Source organism: Phragmites australis, chromosome 16 (assembly GCF_958298935.1).
Source record: "Phragmites australis chromosome 16, lpPhrAust1.1, whole genome shotgun sequence".
Taxonomy (NCBI): Eukaryota; Viridiplantae; Streptophyta; class Magnoliopsida; order Poales; family Poaceae; genus Phragmites; species Phragmites australis.
In genome coordinates, this window is record NC_084936.1 from 22,580,020 (window position 1) to 22,598,557 (window position 18,538).

Genomic DNA, 18,538 nt, shown 5'->3' on the forward strand with positions numbered 1-18,538 from the left:
GTGAGGAACCCGTCCGGTCAGAATCACGACATACATCTTCAGCTTCGGCGCGTCATGTCTCATGTTTCGGTGCTGAGGCCGAGGAGTGCACGCAGCCTCCTGCGCCCGAGCAGGTTACGCTGGGTTCACTAGCACCTCCGGCTACGATGACACCTCCGGCTGCAGCATCTTCTCATCAGGAGGACGTCGTTGACTACACGCAGCAGACCCCTTGCTGGAGCGACCCTAATGCTTTTGACTGGGGTGCTGCAATGCATGCGACCGCCACCTTCACTGATCTACTCGGCGGACAGTCCTCCCATGATCTCAATGAACCTGGAAGTTCACATTGGTACCAGCATGGCGAGCCTTCGGCACACTGGACTCCATCGGAGCACGTTCTAGGGCCGTCCACACTTCCGCACGAGGATCCTTCGGCATGGTACATGCAGAGCCGAGTAAGCGGGGGGGGGGATACACGTTCGGTGGGGTTCCCACAGGGCAGGCAGATGATGATGAAGACGACCAAGGGCACGCAAGGCAGGGGCCTGCGCAGGCTGCTGGGATGAGAGCCACACACCCGCCAGACGCTTACACGCCTGGAGATTGTGTGAGGCATCGTCGCCGTTGAGTAGCCAGGACAATTTGTCATGACACATGTATTATTGATTTTAATGTCGAGGTCATCCCTATTATGTCGTATTCACTGTATTGTTAATTTAAGAAATTCTCAGTACAGAGGAAACAATAGTAGTTGTAAAGCATAAGTAGCATGGAACCCGGTACAGAGGTTACACATAAAGAGCGAACAACAACAAACATTATCATGTACGATACGCCTAAAGAACATAATATCATGCCTTAAGGGAATAAAATATATAGGGTTACAATAGATGCTTAGGGCGAAGGAAAGTGGCGACGCAAATTAGCGTAAGAATTCCAGGTGCGATGGTCAAAGCTATCCGGGTAAGATGGTTGTCGTCTCCGAGGTGGTTCTGGGAAGTTGTAAAAATGAGTACGAGCAAATCCATCATCATTTTCAGGGTCATCGGTGTCCTCCGGAGATGGAAGCCTCGGAGGGCGGGGTCGTTGTGGCATGAAATCGTCGTCGTCGTCATCATCTTGAGGTTTCTCCGAGGTGGTACCACGTCCTATTTCCCTATCAGTTGTATGGCATCTCGATGTTGTGCGTGAACGTCCTCTTGCAGTGTTCCTAGAACTTTCTCCTGTATTTCTGTTCGAACGTCTAGGCATGGGGGGCATGAAATCGTCATCGTCTTCGTCCTCGTCATTATCTGGATGATTCGTAGAGGTCGCCTCTGTACCCCTTTGATTCGCTGACTGTAGTCGTCTTCTACGCGAACCAGGCATCACACCCCCGCCGAAGAGCATACACATCGTCAAGAAGTGTGAGATTTCTTTGTTGATCAACTGTTCGTCTTCCGGGAAAGCCTGACGCAGAAGAGGACCGTTCGAATCAATAGAAATAAGATAAGTAGGGTGACCAAATGTTTATATGACATACCTGAATATGGGATGCATACTGGTCTGGCGACATTACTATCGTTCTTTGCCTCCTAGAGAAACCTATCACAGAAGGATGGTCGGCCAGTTCGCGGACCCTCAGATACATTTGACGCCGGTGATACAAGAGGGCCCTAAGGTCCTCGGTGGTTACACATTGGAGTGGCGCGGTTAACCTAGAACATATGGGTCTTGCATGCAATTTCGCCACGGCTTGGATTATGTTGTTCTCCTTTAACGGATCATCGTTTCCTTCGCGCACAACCTGTAAGGAGGCATTAAGTGCTATAGCGATCGTTGCAGGTGTCCATGGAAAGCCTGTACTAGAGGATCCCGCCATAGATTTCTTGCTCACTGACTACCTGCGCTCTGTCTCTGCATCAAAACACGGATCCATGAATATTTAAGAAACACGAAATAAATAAATAAAATTACATTTACAATACAATGGTCACTTCTTGTCTAAAGGGGTACAGTGCAAACCACATAATGCACAATAAGTAGTACAACTAACAGGTGAATAACATTTTACAATACAAAGTCTCTAAGACAGTTCAGTTTGACAGTGGGCTGATAGTTTACTGACGGGTCGGGCAAGTCCTCCTGTCATGTCCAGGTTGTTTGCAAAGTTTGCACCTGCGAAGGCCATCAACAGCATCTGCTTCATCCATGTCACCTTGCAGCCTCGTAGATCTAGGCCTTCCAGGATCTGTGCGTCGTGCTCGTGGATAAGGTACCCACTTAGGGCCCTCGATCGATTTGTAGTTGGTTCCGATGTTAAAGGACCGCATCTTCGGAAGCCATGTGCTCCTCAATGCATCGATCGTGAAGTACGGTGATACGTACTGTGATCCGTCATTGCCACCTATGTCCCTGCAAGCGGCTAAGACATGCGAGCACGGGATATGGTGCAGTTTTGGCTTATTGCATGTGCACTTCACCTCGTTAGGTCCAAGTTGACATTGCTGCACGGTGTCCCCGGCGCTATACCCTGAAGCATACCTACGGCGGCACATGACCTCAAAGTCATTGTTGGCCAAGTCGTAGATCCTCGACCGATGAAAGTGTGCCTTGCTCCTCCTTCTTGATATGATTTGCTCCACCTTAGGTGAAAACCGTGTGCTGCACTTCATAGCAGCATTACCACGGTCTCGAAAGTAGTCCGCCGTTCTGTAGAATGTGAGCTCAATAATGGCACACAACGGGAGGCCCCGTACTCCCTTCAGGACATTGTTGAACGCCTCCGCTATGTTCGTTGTCATGATGGAGTACCTAACATGGGATACAATAATTTTAGAATGGCTATTTGCATAAGAATCAGTACAATATGATCATTACAATTCTATGCGCTAACCTGGCACCATGAGTGTCATGGATAAGGGCCCAACGCTCCGCCGGCTTCCCCGCTATCCACTGGCTAAATGTACCACGTGAACGACTAACGATAGTTTGGCCCCCAACCATTTGCGCCCGCAGTTGATCCTCCCCTGCTTGCTGGTCTGCCATCATCTTGCGAGTGGTCTCATTTAACTCTCTCCATATCTCATTGAACTTCGCCTGCTGGTTCTGAAGACATAGCCCTTTGAATCTCTTTACAAGCGACTTGCTGCGGTACCTTGTGTACAGGTTCGCGCCCAAGTGTCGCATGCACCATCTTCTCTCCACATCAGGCCATGCAATGGAGCAGTTTGTGCTATCATGCAGCACGTCCAACGCATGCAGAAGACCCTTGTTGCGGTCTGAGATGACGCAAACTCGTTCCCTATTTCCCACGACACGTGTCCTTACCAAGGTGAGGAACCACAGCCAACTATCATTGTTTTCACTCTCAACCATTGCAAAGGCGAGAGGAATGATCTGATTATTTGCATCCGCCGCCATTGCTGTCATAAGGGTACCATGGAACTTGCCGCTTAGAAATGTGGCATCCACGCATACAACCGGCCTACAATGCCTGAATGCTTCGATGCATTGTCCAAAGGACCAGAATAACCTAATGAGGTATCGGTCAGTGGTGCTATATGACCCATCATCTAGCCTGATCGACTCATCCGCCATGGCCCACTGAGTCCCTGGATTCGTCATGGCAATCTTCTGCAGCAGTCTTGGAGCATTGTTGTATGACTCTTCGAAGCTTCCAAACAGCATCTTCAACGCCTTCTGCTTCGCTCGCCACGCGGTGTGGTAATTGATAAGCATGCCAGTCTTAGTGTGCACCTCCCCCATAATCGATTTTGGCGACAAACAAATTTCTGTGCCAATAATCGTGATGAGGAGTTGGGCTACGAACCTCGCATCAACAGCGTGGCTCACATTCCTAATAGCCTCTTCGCTGCATGTATGTGGAGTGTGTCTACTAATCACAAAATAGTTCTCATATTTCGGCTGATGTGCTCGTACGAAGTAAGGGCAATTTGGGTGCTTCGTACACCTGACCTCATACTCCGTAGGGTTAGACCGGGCGCACTTGTGGTCCCTTCTTGTTATTACAGCATAGTTGCTAATAAAGTGGATGACCTCCCCTCTGTTACGAAACTGTTGCCCGACCTGAATGTCGCTATTCTGGTATCCCCAGTTAGATAAGGTGTTATACTCAACGACGACACACTCCAGGAGCCCAGTACCACGAAAGTACTGGATCGCCGGGATCGGGTCATCATTGTCAGCAGCTTCTTCATCCCCGCTACCACCGTCTTCATTATCCATGCATCCTGCATCGACCTCACCAGGGTCCACTCTACCTCCCTCTCTACTGGAACTGCCCTCCCCGACATGCCCTCCATCCTCTTCATGCATCACCTCCTGGCTTGAGCCTTCCACAGTGGTCACTGCATCACCTTGCACCAGTCGTGACACTATGTTTACGTACACCGCCATATCAAAGTTCTCCTCCAATGCCTTGCGTGAGTACAAAGCCCATGCGTTGTTCCTACTCATCTCGAACAACGTATGGACAATGACCGAGCTATTTGGAACAAGCCGCGGCCGTACACCCTCTAAGACAACAGTATGGGACTGCTGGTTCACACGCAAAAGGCGCATAATATGTGATTTCAGGCCATCTAGATCAATAGGTACCTCAACCGAACTCTCTATGTGCTGGCAGTTCTGAATTGTTACAAGTCTCCCGTGCAGAACTGTGGGACGTTCTCCATAATAAATATGAAAAATCATACCGTATCTCCTAAATAAATATACATGTAATAAATAATAAATACAAAAATAATACTAATTAAATAGTGCAATATACAACTAATATGCATCTTTGTTGCTACTGGACACTATCTTCTACGGTTCAACCAAACCTAAGTGATTAAACTAATTAATCAAGTTAATTGATTAATTATATTACTTTAATAAAACTAATTACCTAGATTAAATCACGTAAATTCATGTTACTATATTAAGTAAAGAATCTAATCACACTTACTAATAAAACTTATATAACCCAACTAAATCATTAATTTAAATACTCTAATTTACCAAAATAATATAATTAATCAAATGTACTTGAATGAATTTAACAATATACTGACGAAATGACTAATATACTTCTGAACGAACTAAGAAAAATCTAATTATAATTACTAATTAACTACGTAATTATATTACTTTAATAAAACTAATTACCTAGATTAAATCCCGTAAATTCATGTTACTATATTAAGTAAAGAATCTAATCACACTTACTAATAAAAATTATATAACCCAACTAAATCATTAATTTAAATACTCTAATTTACCAAAATAATATAATTAATCAAATGTACTTGAATGAATTTAACAATATACTGACGAAATGATTAATATACTTCTGAACGAACTAAGAAAAATCTAATTATAATTACTAATTAACTACGTAATCTAAAAACTTACCTTAAGGAAATTGAGCGCGGCTGCTGCTCGCGTTGATCCTCTCCGGCTGCCCCCTCTGCTCGAGCTGTTTCTCCTAGCGTTGCTCCGTTGCTACTCTCTTCTCTCCACTGCTGCTCTCTTTTCTTCTCCCTTCTCTCCTTTGCTGCTCTCTTCTCTTCTCCCTTCTCTCCTTTGCTGCTCTCTTCTCTTCTCCCTTCTCTCCTTTGCTGCTCTCTTCTCTTCTCCCTTCTCTCTTCTGCGAGCCAGGGCTTTTATTAAGCGCAAAAGCAGCATCCCACTGGCACGCACACACCGAAAGCATCGACAGGACGTGAAAGCGACATGATGTACTGAATTCGGCAACTGAGGTGCCGAATACGGCACTGTGGGCTGTATTCGGCACCTCAGTTGCCGAATACAACAGAGTACAGGGTGTATTCGGCAACTGAGGTGCCGAATACAGCCCACAGTGCCGTATTCGGCACCTCAGTTGTCGAATACGGTGTTTTCGGATTTTCAGTTTCCGAAAATCAAATTTCGGTATTTGAGATACCGAATACGAGTGCTAGATTTGCAAATACGTCGACATGTTGTCTATTTTCGCAAATACGGTCGCGTATGTTGTCTAAATTTCCAAATTTGCCGATCCATGGTGGTTCCATGGTGTCGTACGACACCAATAGAGTTTGGTAATCCCTATAGAAAACACATGTTTATCAGTGTTTTATTAGATGTGATGATACTATAATGTAGTAGTAATAATACCGGTGATTCTTTTGTTTGGATCCACCCTGCATGAAGCCTGAATCCTAATTGACAAAATGCCAATATCGTCGCCAGACAAGATGATTATGCTAATGACTAGAATATAAATCACCAGGCAGTTAAGTGAAGTTCGATTTTTTTAATGATTTTCTTAGAAGTTTTTAATCACTACGTGAAAAACGGACAAAGAAAATACAAAATAAGTGACGGGTCATAGAAGACTCGTCACTAAAGAATTTTTAGTGACGGGTCCCGCCACAACCCATCACTTATATAGCTTTAGGTCAAGATCTAATTATAATCTGTCACTAATAATAAATCATCAGTGACGGATCATAAGGTGATGGGTCATATTACCACCCATCACCTATGTGCGGTCGGACCTAAACTCTTAATTGATTTCGGTTTCTCGCATCCCCTCTTTACGGCGTGTTCTTATCTCTTTCTCTATCATCTCTCTCGTATCTCTTCTCTCTTTTTCTTCCATGCCGGTGGCCGAGCGCGCTCGGCATTCCAGCAGCCATGATCCATGGAGGCGGTGGCCGAATCCATGGAGGCCAGGGCCAGATCCAAGCAGGCTGGGGCCAGATCCTTGGAGGCGAGGAGCTAGATTGCACCGCAGTCGCCGTTGTAGGCTCCTCCTCTTCCTCCGCCTCCTCAACGGGCCAAGGGCAACAACAGGGAACGGTAGCCCAAGGCGCTTCGGTGGCCCATGCTGGAGCAATACACGGCGAAGATCCTCGATGAGACGGTGATCTGGAACGGCATAAGCACTGTTGGGAAGCCGAGATCACCAAGCGCAGACTAGTGGTACAAGCAGTGTCGTTGCTTAGGCTGCCCGTGTACAAGAGGCTCATCACGGCGATGCAGTCGAGAGGCATGAGCCCCGAGAACATCATCGGCTTGTTGATGCACTACGCCGTCGTCGAACAGGTGGTGGGTGTCACCGAGCACGCCAGGATGCAACAGATGTACGAGTAGGCCGTCCCTAATGAGCTGAACAACTCGCTCATCCTCGCCAACTTCGCGTAGTTCCTTTACCTTGTGTAGAACGACCACGACCGGTAGGTCCCCTCAGCGACGCCCACCACCTGTTCGACGGTTTGACAACAGCCGTTACCAATAGTAACTCTTGTTTTGTTGTAGGGGGAGCACTATTTCGAGAGGGCGGTGCGCGCGGAGCCGACAGACACGGAGGCACTGAACCAGTACGCGACCTTCCTGTGGATGGCGCAGAACGACCTCACGGCCACGGAGGACACCTACCAGGAGGCCATCGCGGCTGAGCCCGACAACTCGCACCACGCCACCGCCTACGCACACTTCCTCTGGAACACTGGAGGTGAGGACACATGCACCACGCCCCGGCCCTCAACGACAGCCTCTACCGCGCCATTGACATCTACCTCAAGGTAAAGCAACTGCACGTCACTATTCTTGTGCTGCACCCGAGTCTTGAACGGATCGAGCCATGTAAGCATATATTTGCGTCTGTGTCTTTGGCGCGCAGGCGCATCCATGGCTGACAGACTCAGAGAGGGAGCAGCTGTGCTGGCTGATGAACTACCAGGAAATTGTTTCTCTGTTCATCTGTGCAAATCTTAGATGGCATTATTTCTCTTGATGATCTACCACTGGCCATTTGCTGCTCTTATTGGTTAGTTTTTTAGTTGTTCTTTTATATTTTTGTTTTTTAATTGTTTTCATAAGTAAAGGGTCTAGACTCGTCACTTATATATATGTAGTCATCAATGAAAGATCTTCATTCAGACATGTCACTATGTACGTTATTAATGATGGGTACGTATTCGTTACTTATGTATAATCATCAGTGACGTGTTTGAGGTGACACGTTCAAAGGGTTTTTTACGTAGTGATTAAGAGTCATGTATAACAATGCCGATAGGGGGGAGATTCATGGCGGGAAGAAATAAAAATAAAACCATCCGTAATGGCCAGTCCCTCCCATGCTCATAGGCTAACAACTACCACCGGCCGTGCAAGGAGCGTCTTCACTCTTCAGCTTGTGAAGATTACATGTACAGTTATGCTAGCACTGTCGAGGCTGATAGAAATAATGCTAACTAGTGCTAATTTTAGGAGTATATACGCACACGCTTAACTGTCAAGGGGTTATGTTCTTCTCGTTTTGGTTCAAGCAATTATGTGCTTCTAATTTTCCTGATTCTAGATATATTTTTCTCTATCAACTGTCGTTGAAATGTCTCGAGACAACTCAAAATAAAACAAGAAGAGAAAACTAAAAATTGGCAACAGTAGGAGGCTCAGCTCCTCCTTTGGCAAACAGTAGAGGCACCTTTCTAATGCTGAAAAGATTTTTTGAAAGCGTGTAACTCTCTCGTTTTGAAATATGCTTTTTCGCATAGAATCTCATGGTTCTTGAATATTTTGTAGGATATGTATTTTTCGGAATGTTTAATATCTAAATTAAGCAGTGTCTTTAACAATATAAACTGCTAAGGAGAGAGAGAGAAGAGGACACTTTTCTAAAAAAAACACTATTGACAACCGTCCTATCTGAGATGCAGCCATACGAGATTGATATGGTTGTCTATCTATCCGACCATGACACAGGGCATCCACTTTCGGTTTTCTGAATATTCTAGTGGATCTGAAATTCCATTTGATTCAACACGACCCAATTATTCTGCCCATGCCACACCGACATGTGGGGGCAGAAAACTGTGGGTCCCAACCGTCAAATACTGAAGTAGGAGTTGTATATATGTTGCTAATTTATTTGATGGTATATTCATCAACTACTCCTATTATTGAATTTTGCCCCTACCACGTATACAATGCTTTTTGAAGGTGTCTATCACTCTTATTCAAGGGATTATTAGCCTAGGTGGAGCCGCCCAACTTTTGAGGGCAAACAAACACCTTTAGGAAACAGCAAATAGAGTAGCCACATGTATCAAATAATAACGATTATCTAGTAAAAATTTGAGCAAAATGTGGATTGTATAATTAGACCCAAAAAAAAACAATCTTGTACCTACAAGTACAATACACGCTGCCGCTTAAAAACAACCTTCAAGATACTGCACTCATGACATAGATTCGGTAACTAATTAATAGACTTTAACGACTATTATTTTTTTTCTAATTACATAGTAAAAAATCAGCTAAAATATATTATGTAGAAGAACATTTCATAATGAATCTACTAATACCATTCATGATATAGAGCCGGTGGCTAATTAAAAGACTTTAAATACCATTTATTTTTTTCTAATTATATATGAAAAAATTGGCAAAACTATATTGTGTAGAAGAACATTTCATAATGAATCTACTAATAATTAAACAATATAAACTCATCAATTTTGATTTACTGCCTGCCTCCAAACAATATAAGCTCATCAATTACCCACCAACAAAATATCTTGAGCACACCTCGCCTCGTATATACGGCCTTGTATTTGGTATTTCTACGTGTACGCACCAATTAATACCACCATTCCATTTTTTTTTCTTTTTGTCTGAAAGATGCTGCCCCTCCCATCACCAGAGAGAGCATTCTCTCTCAGCAATTAAAAACCCCGCCCCACCCTCCTCCCACCTCTTCCATTCCGCCATTGCTTTTGCGGGCACCTTCCTCTCGTCTCTCTCGCCGGCCCATCCGCTTCCATCTCGTCTCCGCGGGCCATGCTCCCCACCCCCTCCCCCGCCGCGACCCCTCGCACCGACGCGTAGCGCGGCCGCACCGCACGGCGACGCCCGGCCGGCGAGGAGCCGCCGGCCTATGCCCACCGACCAGTCGGGCATTGGCTGACCCCCAAATGCCTCCCGCCGCTAACTAGCCGCCGCCTGTAGATACATACTTACATACACACGCACCGCCGCTGTGGGTTGAAGAGAGGAGAAACTAACCCCCCACGCGGCTTACGAACGGACCTCCGCCGCCGCCGCCGCCGCCGCTGTCTCGTCGCCGGAGAGGAGTTTTAGCCTCGCCGGACGAAGCGAAGGCGTGACATTTTTTCCCTTTATTTTTCTAGTTTTTTTTGGGTGATTTTTGGAGTGCTGGCGATGGGAATGGTGGACTTCTCGGTGCTGGGGGCGGTGCAAAAGGTCAGATCCTTCATCGCCGGCCCCACGCCGGCCGACGGCCGTCCGCCTGCTACGCCGAGGTCCCGCAGCGGGGGGCTGTCCCCCGCAGACTCGCCGCCGCCGCCGCCGCCCGCCGCGGCGAGATCCGGGGGCAGGCGCGCCATCGCCTTGCGCCGACAGATCTCCTCGCCGCAGCTGCTCCGCTGCGGCGCTGTCAGGTACTGTGCTACGCCTCCGTTTCCGTCTCCTCGTAAAAAGCTATACATACGTTTCAAGTTTCCATTCTGACTTGCTATGGAGGAAAAGGGAAAGGTGAGATTGGGAGGCTTTAGGATTTATTTATTATTTTAGCTCAAGGTCTTTACCTTCTTTATTTGGGTGACTTGGGTTTGAATAACACAAAATTGATAACTTGTGATTCGTATTTATTATCTGGTAGTGGGAGCAAGTAATTCTCACAGAAGTTCCCCCCCCCCCCCCACACACACGAAATTCTCACATAAGTTTATGCTTGCCATCCTGTTGTTTTAGAATTAGTCAATTTATTGTGCTAATTTTTTGTGGAATTGGTTTTTACTGATGCAGTCGAGCGGATGAGGAGGATGACTATGAGTCCGGGGTTCAGTTTTTCACCCCAGGGAATGGCTTCTTACATGACTTTTCAGACACAGACTCCGTTAGTGTTAGTACCCCTAATGAGATCAACCGGTCCTTGACCCCAAGTCCCTTGGAGAGCCCATCTTGGATGAGGGAGAACAATGGCTCGCCGACATACAGGAAGAATGGCCGATTCAGCCCGGATTCTCCTGGATATGGTACAAAGGCGAGTGTAGGATCTGATGGTCCACTGGAACACATGAATAATAGTGTCACTGACAAAGGTGGAGAAGGAAACAGAACTCAATATCCTGTCGATTTTGGTGCCAATATTTGGTGCCCACCACCACCAGAAGATGAGGGTGATGACATCGAATCAAGGTTATTTGGATTCGATGACAAGGATGATGAGGTCGGAGACTCAAGCAGGCCTCTTGTTCCTGGTAGCTTTAGCACTAACAAAATAGCTGGTGTTGACGAGGTCACAAACATTGCTCAGAAAGAGGGTCTGAGGAATGCTGTGCTTGGTCATTTCCGAGCTCTTGTGGCTCAGTTACTGAAGGCAGAAGGCATTGATCTGGGAAACGAAGATGGATCCAAAAATTGGCTTGATACTGTATCATCCTTAGCTTGGCAAGCAGCAAGCTATGTGAGGCCAGATACCAAGAAAGGAGGCAGCATGGATCCTACTGATTATGTGAAGGTCAAATGTATAGCATCAGGGGATCCAAGCGATAGGTATGCTTTTTCAATAGTTTTTTAGTTGACTATAATTGAAATAGTAATTCCGACCATCATGTGGAACTGATGAGTAATTTCTTTTATACAGTAATTTTGTCAGAGGAGTTGTTTGCTCTAAGAATGTAAAACACAAACGCATGGTATCTGAGCATAGGAGTGCGAAATTGCTCATTTTAGGGGGCGCACTTGAGTACCACAGGGTTCCTAATAAACTTGCATCCATTGACAGGATACTTGAACAGGTCTCTGCCTATTTATACTCATACTGGACATTTGTTTGTTATATTTCTGCTCTTACTGAAGAAATGCCCTTAATGCAGGAGAAGGAGCACCTGAGAACGATTGTTGGAAAGATCGAGTCCCGGCGACCTAATGTGGTGCTAGTCGAGAAAAGCGTCTCATCTTCAGCTCAGGAGCTCTTTTCAAAAGATATTTCGTTAGTTCTGAATGTTAAGAGGCCACTTTTGGATAGGATATCAAGATGCACAGGGGCACAAATTGTCTCATCAGTTGACAATATTGCTTCGGCAAGGCTAGGTCAGTGTGAAGTGTTCAAGGTGCAAAAAGTTCTGGAATTCTCATCGGCTAAACAGTCAAATCGGAGGTCAAGCAAGACACTGATGTTCTTTGAAGGTTGCCCAAGGCGTTTGGGTTGCACGGTAATGATCCCTTTGCTGTTCCAAGATCATTTGATTGGAATGCAGAGCTCATGTCAACGGCTAACGTTAAATACTGATCGTTAAATCCATTATGGAGAGTATTAGCACTATGCCTGTATTTAGTTGGAGTTCAATTTCTTACTTTTACTTTAATTGAAATTCAATTTCTTGTTTTTACTTTATAAAAGTATTACACATTTTTCTAATAATTATATCAAAATTTTATGTAGGTTCTACTGAGAGGTTCCTGCCAAGAGGAACTAAAGAGGATTAAGCGAGCTGTACATCTTGCAGTCTTTGCCGCTTATCACCTTTCTCTTGAAACATCATTCTTTGCGGATGAAGGTGCAACACTTCCTAAATTTCCTTCTATGCCTGTGGTGGTGAAGCGAGATATGAGAAACTGTGCAAATAACTATGTCGCTGGATCTGCTACTGTTGGTATTCCTCATGGACTTAAACTTGAACAGGACAAACTCTCACAGACTACTACGGCCAACAGGATGTTTGAGAACATCTCTGTATCACCTAGTTCATTACCATCAAATGAGGAAGCCCAGGGGTTCATGGGTGACTGTGGGCATAGAGAATCTGAAAATTCTGTTGATGATCTGAACTCTTGTGAACATTGTAGATCCCAAGCAACTGGTTCATTCAATAGGCATAAAACATCTCTATGTTCCATGGATCATGATTCGAGGATGCAATATCAACATTTTCATAACTCTGCAAAGCTTGGAAAAAATGCCCATCAAGATGAGGTTTTAGCAAAGAAATATCAAGAAGTAGACTATAGGGATAACAAACCGCGTGATGACTATCACTCAGCAGACCAACATGACCAGAATGAATTTTCTGGTGAATATTTTCCTGGTACTGACAATCATCAGAGCATCTTAGTTTCACTGTCAAGTACTTGTATCCCAAAAGGCTTGGTATGCGAGCGTTCCCAGCTTTTCCGCATCAAGTTTTATGGTAGCTTTGATAAGCCACTTGGGAGATACCTTCGGGAAGACTTATTTGATCAGGCACGTCCCATATTCATTTTATGAATATGTACGTTGTCATGTTGGACCTTCTTATTATAGTTTTTAAGAACTAATGGTTTGTACTTTTTCATTCCTTTTGTCAGGCATATTGCTGCCAGTCATGCAAAGAGCCATCGGAATCACATGTCAGGTGCTATACTCATCAGCATGGGAGCCTAACAATTAGTGTTAGGAGGCTTCTATCTCGAAAGTTGCCCGGCGAACATGATGGAAGGATATGGATGTGGCACAGGTGCCTCAAGTGCGAATCTAAGGATGGAGTTCCACCTGCCACACGAAGGATAATTATGTCGGATGCCGCCTGGGGTCTGTCTTTTGGGAAATTCCTGGAGCTAAGTTTTTCGAATCATGCTACAGCTAACCGAGTTGCAAGCTGTGGACACTCTCTCCAGAGGGACTGCCTTCGTTTTTACGGGTATGTGACTGCTACATCCTTTGCAAACTCCCATTGTTTAATCCTCCAATGAGATTTCAACAATTTAACTTAAAAATCCAGGTATGGAAACATGGTGGCTTTCTTCAGATATTCTCCTGTTGACATTCTATCAGTAAACCTTCCACCATCTGTACTGGATTTCAATTGTCGCAGTCCACAGGAGTGGCTGAAAAAGGTGGCAATTGAGGTATGATATTTTATCAAATTTGTGGAAACTATGTTTATCTTCTGCATCCAACACACCAGCTGTACTTGAAGAACAATATTGTGCTCATGTACCTTGTTTCTATAGATATTTGGCAAAATGGAATCCTTGCATGTGGAGGTATCTGAATTTCTTCACCGTATTGAAAAGAACATTGTAAATGAGGATGAACCAATGAAGGAAGGTGTTCAAAGGCAGATTATTGAGATGAAGGATTTGCTTAAAATGGAAAAAAATGAATATGAGGTGGCGCAATAAGACTTTCTTGTCATATTCTTCAATTTTATCCAGGACCACAACTATTTATGTTAATTTATTTCCCCTTTTTTCTTGCAGATATTGATGTTACCAGTTATAAGGGATAGCAATCACCCCATGCAGGCATCAATTGATATTCTGGAGCTCAACCGCTTGAGGCGTGGTCTTCTTCTTGATGCGTACATTTGGGATCGGAGGCTATGTCATGTAGACTCACTTCTTAAAACACATGGTCATATTTCAAAGACCAATCCTGATAATCTTGATATTCTCCTAGACACCGGACTGAAGGAATGGAAAGCTGATTTGCTTCGTGGAGATATTGAGATTGGAAAATCTTCAGGAAGTCCAAGAAAATCTTTGTTATCCAGAGAGGGGCACTTGAATGATAATGAATACGGCGTGGCTGATACAAATTTGCAGATTGGTCTGGTGGGTCATCTTATGGATGGTGAAGAGGATCTTGACAAAGTCTACAGCAGATTCAATGGAGAGAAAGAGTGGTCTATTAGTGAACCTATGAATGATATGGAACCTGTTGAGAGGTTACCCTCACTTGCATCCATTTTCTCTGATAAGATCGATTTGGCATGGACTGGATCTAGTGATTTACAGTATGATCTTCCACAAACTTTCACCAAAACTGATGAAAATGGATCCTTTAATTTGTTGGACAGTTCAAATTATAGGAATGTCGTAACCCCTGTTAGAATTCACTCGTTTAATTCTACACTGGGGTTGCGTCAGCGAGAACGAACTGGATTAGCTCCTACTTCTTTGCATCTGCCGTCATTTAAATCTGCTGAGTGCTTTGGAAATATGACGAGCATCCTGAAAGATCCAATTCCAAATATGCGGAGGGCCTGTTCTCAAAGGTCTCCTGGGGTAATAGAGAAATTAAATGTTATTCTTGCCCGTACACCGACATACATCTCATCTGCTTCAGATATGATTGATGATGGGGCACGGCTGTTACCCCAGATTGGATATGAAGATAATGTTGTTGTTGCAGTCTATGATGATGAGCCCACCAGTATCGTGTCATATGCCATGACTTCAGAAGAATATGCACAACAAGTCACACGCAGACTAAATTCATGTTTGAGTTTTTCACATCTGCCAAATACTACTGAGTTCAGCAGCCTTGGACTTGAGGGGTCCTCACCCTCACAAGAAGAACAATTGGATTCTAAGGGAACTCATTTTAAGTTTTCCTTCGATGATGAATCACCTATTTCTCCAGATAAAGCAAAATTCTCTGTGGTTTGCTATTTTGAAAAGCATTTTGCTGCACTCAGAAAGAAATGCTGTCCCAAGGATATTGATTACATACGTTCTCTAAGTCGCTGCAAGAGATGGAGCGCGCAAGGTGGAAAAAGCAATGTTTACTTTGCAAAGACGATGGATGAGAGGTTCATAATCAAACAAGTCACCAGGACAGAGCTGGATTCTTTTGTAGAATTTGCTCCTCAGTACTTCAAGTATTTGATGGAATCCTTAACTTCTGGTAGCCCAACTTGCCTGGCCAAAATAGTAGGATTATATCAGGTTTGTTTTTCTTCACTTGTTGCATCATTGTTTATCGAACTGTGAAGTGTAAAACATCACCCTGGATTCTATTTTGCCCTTTTTGCTTGAGTTCAGGTTAGTACCAAGAGCTTGAAAGCCGGGAGAGAAGTAAAAATGGATCTGATGGTGATGGAGAATCTTTTCTTTGAAAGGAAGATATCTAGGGTGTATGACCTAAAGGGTTCATTACGCTCACGGTACACGTCTGGGGACAGCAAAGTCCTCTTGGATTCAAACCTCATAGAGGCATTGCATACTAAGCCTATATTTTTGGGGAGCAAGGCAAAACGAAGGTTGGAAAGAGCTGTCTGGAATGATACTTCATTTCTTGCGGTACGTGGTTATATTGCTTTGTGCCTACTGTTTAACCAATATATTTGAATATTTAATTAGATTGCCAAGTTTCTACATTAGCACCAACTATACTCTGCCATAATTTTACTCTATATGGGTGTTACATGATTGTCTCGGAGAAATTTGACAGTTGTAACTCGGTCTACTTTGCTTTGCAGTTGGTGGATGTCATGGATTACTCACTTCTTGTTGGTATCGACGAGGAGAAGAAAGAGCTTGTTATTGGCATCATCGACTACTTGCGCCAGTACACCTGGGACAAACAGCTGGAGACTTGGGTGAAGGCCTCAGGGATTCTTGGCGGCCCCAAAAACGAATCCCCTACCGTCATATCTCCAATGCAATACAAGAAGAGATTCAGGAAAGCCATGTCCAAGTACTTTCTCACCGTGCCGGACCAGTGGTCCTCGTGACAACTAACATAGATTGTTCACTGTAACCAGACCATCAGAAGCATCGTTGCCGTAGTAAACATTGAGTAAAGGTTGTGTCGAGACGAAGCCCATTCTTTCTGTGCCTAGTGTGAGAGGGTTAGTCAATTCAATTTGTACCAACTTGTATCATCTGTAGCCATAGGTAGGATCATCCTCCCCCTGGACACCAAGCATGGTCGTCCAGCCACAGATAGAGGATTGATCCATGTATATTACGACCTACATAGTTGAAAAAGGAAAATTTATGGACAAAGTGCGGAGAAATCCAAGGATACCCCAGTTTGTATGTTAAGTGCTACATTGTGGAACAGAGATGCCAGTAAGGCACGGTGCATGGTGCATGTATAGGTCGAACATTGTAGAATCAAGAATGGTGCCCAGAGAAATCGAGAATGGTGATTAGAGGGTGATAAATATGTCTTATTAACTTTTTGGATGGTTTTTTTTCTAATCTTTCACCCAATTTATCTTAAAATAATATACGGAAGCAAAAACTCGACAGAAATATGCTGCATCAAAAGATCCTCTAAGAAAACATGGTTCTTATGGATGTAATTAAACATTAGATTCTATTGAAAATCAATCTATATGTCATTGCATACAAAAATTTGTAATTCGATAAATAAACACTTAAATCTAAGGAGATAGTCACCGGGTGAAGAAACTCTTCAAGTTGATGATTTAGAGACATGTGAATTCAAGACTAATGCTGAATGTAAATTTTATACCTCTAGCAACAAGAAGAACCACTTCAACATGGTAAAAAATTTCAGCTCAAACCAGAACAAAAATCGCAACAAAAATCAAGAAACTTGCAACCAAGCAAGGGATCCAATAGAGGTAAACTAGAAAAAGAAGAACACAAGCGCAAGAGGAAATATAAACTTCATTTCTTGTAGAGAAACGTCCTATTTTCAGTGGATTATAAAGTGTTTTTGCATACAAAAGCTCTCACATAATACATAGGCTAAGCATTCCTCTCTCTCTCCTAAAATCCTAGTACACAACTCTTAAATAGATGGCTCAAAGGGCTCAATCAGCCCTCCATCTCTATTTACAGTCTATGTTCTTTTACCCCTAAGTTTTCTAGATTGTTCCTAAAATATCCATCTCTTCCAATACACTCCTACCTAACACCGATGGTATTTTTATCCATCTTTTTTCTCGTTCATCGAACGGCCATGGCACCTTCATGACTTAGATTAGTCTCGACAGAAGTTTCGTGCTGATGCCACATGCACTTCACACTTTCCCATGATTTTGAGGCTAAACCGCGAAACCACCTCACACACTTCTCAAAGCGTGACTCACTGCCACTTGCTTACACCTTAAGCAAACCACCCGATGTCGATATGTGTACTCCATCTTGCGATCTCGATCGTCAGCAAGTCTCTCTTGCTCTCGATCCCTCAGACCGCCTTATCACTTGTAACGATATCCATTTCGCTTGATTTTGTCAACACGTTGTTTTCATTCACCTTCTCACGCTTTGCTTGCATACCACGTGTACAGCTAGGATCACACTTGACTCCGCCTAGTCACCTTGATTGTCTGATACCAAGCACCCCGTTTAGCCTCGATCATCCCGCCTTCGATCGCCAAGTTACATCTATCACCAACACATAATAAAACAAGCAAACTCGTATCTCCAACTCCATTATAGATTAGTCAAAATCAAAATCCTCAGTCGAAAAGCTCATCTCAGAAAAATCTTGAACGCTGGATGATCCGATGTTGCAAACTTTTCAACGCTGGACCATCCGATGAATACAACCCACCAAACAAGCCATTTTGCAACCTCTCTAGAACAAATGCTCCAGTGAATTCTCCAACGTTCACAGATCCAATAGCCAAACCATCCAGCGTGTACATCCTTATCAGACACACCATTTGCAACCTCTCTGAAATAATTATACGACGTGCATAATTGCAATACATAGGCATACTCACCAGACACGCCATCCGTTAGTCATGATCATAATTGCAATACATAGACATGCTCATGCAATCCCACAAATCATCAAACCAAATCAACAAAC

The 18,538-nt window shown here is 44.1% G+C and overlaps 2 protein-coding genes across 2 annotated transcripts; one reads left to right on the forward strand and one right to left on the reverse strand.

Moving 5' to 3' along the window:
* Positions 1–1,466: 1,466 nt before the first annotated feature.
* Positions 1,467–3,752, reverse strand: LOC133895429 (uncharacterized). Its single transcript, XM_062335734.1, has 2 exons — positions 2,858–3,752; positions 1,467–2,775 (listed from the first exon to the last, which is right to left on the reverse strand). Exons 1-2 carry the CDS (start codon positions 3,727–3,729, stop codon positions 2,082–2,084), a joined length of 1,566 nt encoding a protein of 521 aa, XP_062191718.1. The 5' UTR covers positions 3,730–3,752; the 3' UTR covers positions 1,467–2,081.
* Positions 3,753–9,677: 5,925 nt separating this feature from the next.
* Positions 9,678–16,791, forward strand: LOC133895430 (putative 1-phosphatidylinositol-3-phosphate 5-kinase FAB1C). Its single transcript, XM_062335736.1, has 11 exons — positions 9,678–10,415; positions 10,783–11,532; positions 11,624–11,777; positions 11,856–12,194; positions 12,425–13,222; positions 13,327–13,658; positions 13,740–13,866; positions 13,972–14,130; positions 14,221–15,690; positions 15,787–16,044; positions 16,224–16,791. The coding sequence occupies exons 1-11, from the start codon at positions 10,177–10,179 to the stop codon at positions 16,476–16,478; spliced, it is 4,881 nt and encodes a 1,626-aa protein (XP_062191720.1). The 5' UTR covers positions 9,678–10,176; the 3' UTR covers positions 16,479–16,791.
* Positions 16,792–18,538: the final 1,747 nt, after the last annotated feature.

What these genes read in the sequence shown, in the direction of transcription:
- LOC133895429 (XM_062335734.1), bottom strand. Translation starts at nt 3,729, where the DNA reads ATGGGGGAGGTGCACACTAAGACTGGCATGCTTATCAATTACCACACC. An exon ending in CATGACACTCATGGTGCCAG is followed by an intron (nt 2,776 to 2,857) that starts GTTAGCGCATAG and finishes ATCCCATGTTAG; the next exon opens with GTACTCCATCATGACAACGA.
- LOC133895430 (XM_062335736.1), top strand. Translation starts at nt 10,177, where the DNA reads ATGGGAATGGTGGACTTCTCGGTGCTGGGGGCGGTGCAAAAGGTCAGA. An exon ending in TTGACAGGATACTTGAACAG is followed by an intron (nt 11,778 to 11,855) that starts GTCTCTGCCTAT and finishes CCCTTAATGCAG; the next exon opens with GAGAAGGAGCACCTGAGAAC. An exon ending in ATGATACTTCATTTCTTGCG is followed by an intron (nt 16,045 to 16,223) that starts GTACGTGGTTAT and finishes TTTGCTTTGCAG; the next exon opens with TTGGTGGATGTCATGGATTA.